This window comes from Gavialis gangeticus, unplaced genomic scaffold (genome assembly GCF_001723915.1).
Source record: "Gavialis gangeticus isolate Ggan-Ray unplaced genomic scaffold, GavGan_comp1, whole genome shotgun sequence".
In the NCBI taxonomy this organism is placed as follows: domain Eukaryota; kingdom Metazoa; phylum Chordata; order Crocodylia; family Gavialidae; genus Gavialis; species Gavialis gangeticus.
In genome coordinates, this window is record NW_017728995.1 from 65,979,206 (window position 1) to 65,984,783 (window position 5,578).

The 5,578-nt window shown below is 44.5% G+C and overlaps 1 protein-coding gene across 1 annotated transcript in view; it reads right to left on the bottom strand.

The window, feature by feature from the left end:
• Positions 1-426, bottom strand: part of PCCB (propionyl-CoA carboxylase beta subunit) — a gene marked incomplete at its 5' end in the record, with an annotated part of 59,944 nt that extends 59,518 nt beyond the window's left edge. Inside the window, 2 exon segments of the mRNA XM_019503765.1 lie at positions 162-195; positions 197-426. Of these exon segments, the coding sequence (XP_019359310.1) occupies positions 162-195; positions 197-426 (264 nt within the window).
• Between the last annotated feature and the right edge of the window lie 5,152 nt (positions 427-5,578).

The window sequence follows — 5,578 nt, forward strand, 5'->3', positions numbered from 1 at the left end:
CGGCGCCTGGGGTTGCGTTTACACGACGGCTGGGTTCACTCGTCTCCTCCTCGCTTACAGGCGCCGCCTCTCCCGGAGAGGGACGAGACCACCCTGCCCCAGTCCGGGGGTCGGGGAGAGCTCTTCCTTCGGCCTCCCCTGAAGAGCATCCTCGCCCTTACCCCCAGCCCAGGCTTTGAGGCCCGGCTTCCCCGATGTGGAGCCTCGGAGACCTCTTCCTTTTCCCTCCGCTCCTGGGAAGGCCGGAAGTGTTTTCTTCAGACGAGGCGGGCTATCTCGGGGTGCCGAGCTCACAGACAGCACTGCACGTTTGGGTCCTGGTTTCTGCTGGTCCCTAAGCATTTCAAAACGTAACTTAGTTTTTTCCACTGGCTGGACAACAAAACTGTAGGAAACGGATCGACTGAGAAATTGTGGAACAAGAAATTATCCATAGACTGGATCACCTGAAGTATTCCACCCAGTAACAAATACCACTGTCAGAAAGCCTCTCCTTTTGCCTGTGGCTTTAGTGCCGGTCAAAAGTAACCTGTAAGACACGACAGTCAGGATGGAAATACAGACCGTAGCTCTTGGTAGAGACTAGACTACCAATTCCTACCCTATCATCTGGATTAGTTTTTATAATTCTATGTCCCTTGATGAGCTAACTATTTTTCTCTCTCAGCCACTCTTGAGCAGCACTCTCTCCTTTTTCCTCCTATTCTCTACCCTGTTTACTCTAATCACTGCTTTCTCTGCTTCCTTCAGGCCCTCCAGAGCACCTGATGAAGTAAACTGCTGTTTAGAAAGTTATTTTGTATGAGGTGCTACCCTGCCTAGCTAACTAGCTCTCTCTTACCTCAATTAGACAAGGCAAGTTGCTTCGCTTCAGTGAAAGCTATCCCAAATATAGAGAAAACTCACCTCTTTGCTTCCTTTCCAGTTCAGTTTTTCCTCTGGAACTTCTATTAACCTTTTTTCCTCATTTTTCCTTCTTTTTTTAGATAGTTGAGATTTGTATTATGCATATTTTTGGAGGAAGAAACTTACCCAAAGGAAGAATATTAACCTTTTTTTTATGTCAGGCAGAAGAAAGACATATAAGCCTCTTGATCAGGATGGTGGATGAAGGCACACAGAGTGAAAACCCATGTCTCAATAGAAAACTAGGTGTGGTGTAGACAGAACAAAAAGCTGTAGTGCTAGATATTAGTTGGTGATCCAAGGTTTATATATTTCTTTATATGTACCATTTGGAAGGCATGTAGTGGTCTACCCATCCAGCCCTACTGTGCTTACGTCAACCAGCTAATTTGAAGCTAGCCTGGAGATGTCTACGCAAGAGGCAGTTAATGCAGTGTAAACATTCTCTGAAGCAAACTGCTTGGGGAATAAGTACTATAGCTAAAATATTCCACCAATCCTAGCAAGAGAAAAGTGAAGGAGACCACACTATAAATTGCACTAGGGCAAATGTTCCTGTTTTCATCAGGACAATAGATGAGGCATTGCAAGAATGGACTTGAGTGCAGCAAGAAGTTTCTCAAAGAAAAAACTTGGTACCAGAATCTTGCAGGATTGGAATATAATTTGGGAAGTGAAGCCACTTAGAAGTAGTATCGTTTCCCTTAGAATACCACAAGAAAGGCTTTCCCATCATAAGTGCTTGGAGTTTAAAGATGAAATACTCTATAGGAGTTGAGAGCAGCCAGTAGGTTATGAGGATGGGTATCCTGAAATTACACCAGACAAACTGAAAAAAAGAGGTTCTGAGGTTACTGATTTTTTTTAAACTGTTGGATATCTTGGGATTTCAAAAGCCTTATCCAAGCTAAAAGGAAAATTGTATTTAGTAACCTGCACGCAGTGTGCACTGGAAATGTGGTAATGGAAATGTGATACTTTGCTTTACCAAAAAGGTCCTCCTAAGACCAGAGTAGTCCCTATCTCATGGGGACACCAATGCAGCATATCGCTATGGATGTTCTTGGGCTTCTGCCAGAGACATGGGGCTGACAATCGGTATTTGCTGGCAGCAGTATACTCTTTCACAAAATCACTTGAAACTTACCTGATAAGGAGTTGAGAAGTGTTGATAGTAGCAGAGGTGTCTAGTAAATTATGCACCAGATTTGGGGTCCCAGGTGAATTCCAGACAGATCTGGCTGCTTTACTACTCCATCCAGAAGGAGCACAGACCATCTGCAGACACTTTCCTCAGCCTGACAAAGGGTACTTGTACCGGAAAGCTTGTGAAGAAGAATTTTTCCAACTATTTGAGCTGGTCTAATAAAAGATATCGGATTTACCCAAAGAACCCTGTCCGCCTAGGTCCTTAGACCAACACAGCTACAATCTAAACCCCTGAAACATGGAAGATATTGAATTTTGCCATTTGAAATGGAAATTACACAACATGAAAGAAGCCAGCCTCAACAGCGACATATATTTTCTAAGCCTATGCAAGAAACAACATCATTCCCAGAGGACTCTTTCTTGCATACATACTAGCTTCTGGCTGCTTTACTACTCTATCCAAGAAGAACACAGACCATCTGCAGATGCTTCCTCAGCCTGACCAAGGGTATTTGTACCCAAAAGCTTGCAAAGAAGAATTTTTCTAACTATTTGAGTTGGTCTAATAAAATATATCGGATTTACCCAGAGAACCTTGTCTTCCAACCAGATCTGAATTCAAAATGCTTCAACAAGTAGTGAGATTGTAGAGCTCTGCAAAGCTTGCACCATTCATATACACCCCCATCCTTGGGATAATGGAAAGGTTGAACAGGACTTTAGGGGTTTCGTTTGTCCTTTGTAGGACCGTGCCAGAGAATTGGGATCAATGTATATACCTTTCTTGGTGGTGGTTTAGAAAACAGTTGTCAGAAGCTATACATGATGTACCCCCACCCAGCACTTTGTGTTTGGGCACAAAGGACCCAGGTGCTATGATCACAGTATAGGTAGTCTGTATAGCGATCACTGGATTCAATAAATGCAGACATATGTGAATGAGAAGAATATAATTTGTAGAGTGGTATGCAACATCTACAGACACTTTGATTGTCTGTAACTAATTAACTGACTGATAACTACTACCTAACAAGCTAGCTGCTACCTAAGAGGGCAATCTCCCAATTCCAAATCCGTCAGCATCCTGATAGGGAGCCTCTCTAACTTATAACTTCTATCACTACAGTCTGGAACAATCATTAAAGCAAGGTTGCTCTCAGAATCGTCATGTTAGAAAAGCAACCCAAAGGACAGGAGCTGAGGATTCACAGCAGAATCAAGGAACTGGGGACTAGGCTAGGCAGAAACCAGGGCAGAAATGGGAGACACAAGTAGGCAAGAGCTACAGCAGGAACTGGAGACAAAGTGCTGGATACACAGTCCACTTACACCAATGTAGCCTATCCTCATATTGGTATAAAAAAGAAGTGGACATACAATGTGTATGTCTATACCAGTGCAACTGACTCAAATCTGGCATAGAGTTAGCCCAAGAAAAGTCAGGGAGAACTGCACATGTAAACTACGCCACTGTAGGTTTTATGTATTCACTTCTATCTTATTTGTTCAGTTCAAGCAGTCCACTGTATTACAGGCTTCCTCACAATCTACTGATAAGACACTGTAGTCATTCCTACTGTGGTAGCTTCTGTAACAGAGCTGGTGGTCTGTCCACTCTCAGCACTAGTGTAGTTTATATTGGTGTACAAAACTCAAATATTTGTTGCTGTCCCTAAGAAAAGGACATCTGAACACTGACAGTCTTGAATTACCTCCAGTCCATAGCCAAACAATTTGGTGTGGGTAAAACTACAGCTGGATTGACTACCCAGAACATGGGCATGCTCGTGGACCATCCAGACCATCCAGAAAGTGCTGGCACCATGCCTTCTCAGTCTGTCCAGTCCACAGTTGGTCATTGCTGGATTTGTCCATATGGATTTCCAAAGTGGTTTGGGGCCATCTTGGAGCATGTTGATTGCAAAGGTTACTGCTTCAATGTGCTGCAGAAACTGTAGATTCCTTGGGGCAATTCAGTCCTATGACTACCAGATGGTCAGGCAAGGTCCACAATGCTGGGATGCTTTGGAAGGACAGCTTCGTCCTCTTGATGATGGGAGGAACGTTTACCAACGTGCTTTCAGCACTGTACCAGAAGACATCACAATCCCTCCACTTCTACTCTAGAATATGGCCTGTCCCCCCTCCCTTAGCTTGTGAAGTCCTACACTGAATAGATCAGGAAGGAGTGGCCAACTATCAGCTGCATAGCTGCTGCATGGCTTATGGAATGCACTTTTGGACATCTCAAGAAGTGGTGAAGGGCATTGGGTGTATACCCAGATACATTACCTGTTCCAGATGACCACTGTGGCCTACATACATGAGGCCAGGAGTCAGTCTGTTACAGAAGTCTGGATGGTGAAGGCCAGAGGTTTGTGGGTTGGTATCAAACTCTAAAGAATGAGAATCATAAAAGTTTTTTTTAATGAGATAGGCCTTAGCAAAGTATTGCAAGTGCTCCTGAAGCACTGGGTGGGAGGATGGGGCATTAGTATAAATGTATTAACAAAAGGACTGGACAATAAATATCCTTATTGTAATAACTGTGTCTTTATGAAAGACTAAGACAAAATGTACAGGGTTCCAACTTTTAAAATCAAAGTTCCTTATCAAGGGGGATTGGATTTAAGGTGTTTTCTGGAACTCTGTGCATGGCAGGTGGTAAAGAGGGGCAGAGGGAGTGCAAATTGCGTGTTTGACCTTGTCCTGCAAACTACATGTCATTAAATGAAGAAGGGTCTTTGGGGACTGTGGAAGATCTCGCCAGACCAGGGATCTTGTTGTAGAAAGTTGCAGTCTCTCTCTCAGGGCCTAATAGTCCCCTTTGGAACTCACCTGCCACGTCTTGAATGGAAAAAGAAAACGAACCAAAGGAAGATGTAACCTGGGAGGAAAATCAGCTGATTGCTCCTGCAACTCAGTTGGCTGTCTCCGCTTCACAGAGCTCCACCATCCCCATCCCGTGCCCTTACCACTCCAGGTGTTTCAGTGTAGATGTTAATTTCACATTTTATCTCCACTTTATTAGTCCTCCCTTCATAGGAATAGGGTCTGTGAGTCACTCACTATCTTGTCAGCCCTAGGACACAAGTCCTCTGGACTCCAGGGCTTCCTATTAAATTCCCCATGCTCATGGGCCACAACTATAAAGTCTCTCAACTCCTCTTTTGGGGAGTTGGGTAACTTGTCTGTGTTCGGCGTTCCCCAAATACACTCATTCAGTCTCTGCTTTTCTTTTTGGTCTAGATACTCAAAACAGAAGTCCCGCACTCACCATCCCAGATTGCTGTAGGCTTTCACGCAGCCTGCGTGCCCCCTACCTTTCCACAAGTAAGTTCGTCTCAGTTATCAGGAGGCGCTACTTCACGGTCAGGGCGGCTAGGATCTGGAACCAACTTCCAAGAGAAGTGGTGCTGGCTCCTACCCTGGGGGTCTTTAAGAGGAGGTTAGATGAACACCTTGCTGGGGTCGTTTGACCCCAGTAATCTTTCCTGCCATGGCAGGGGGTCGGACTAGA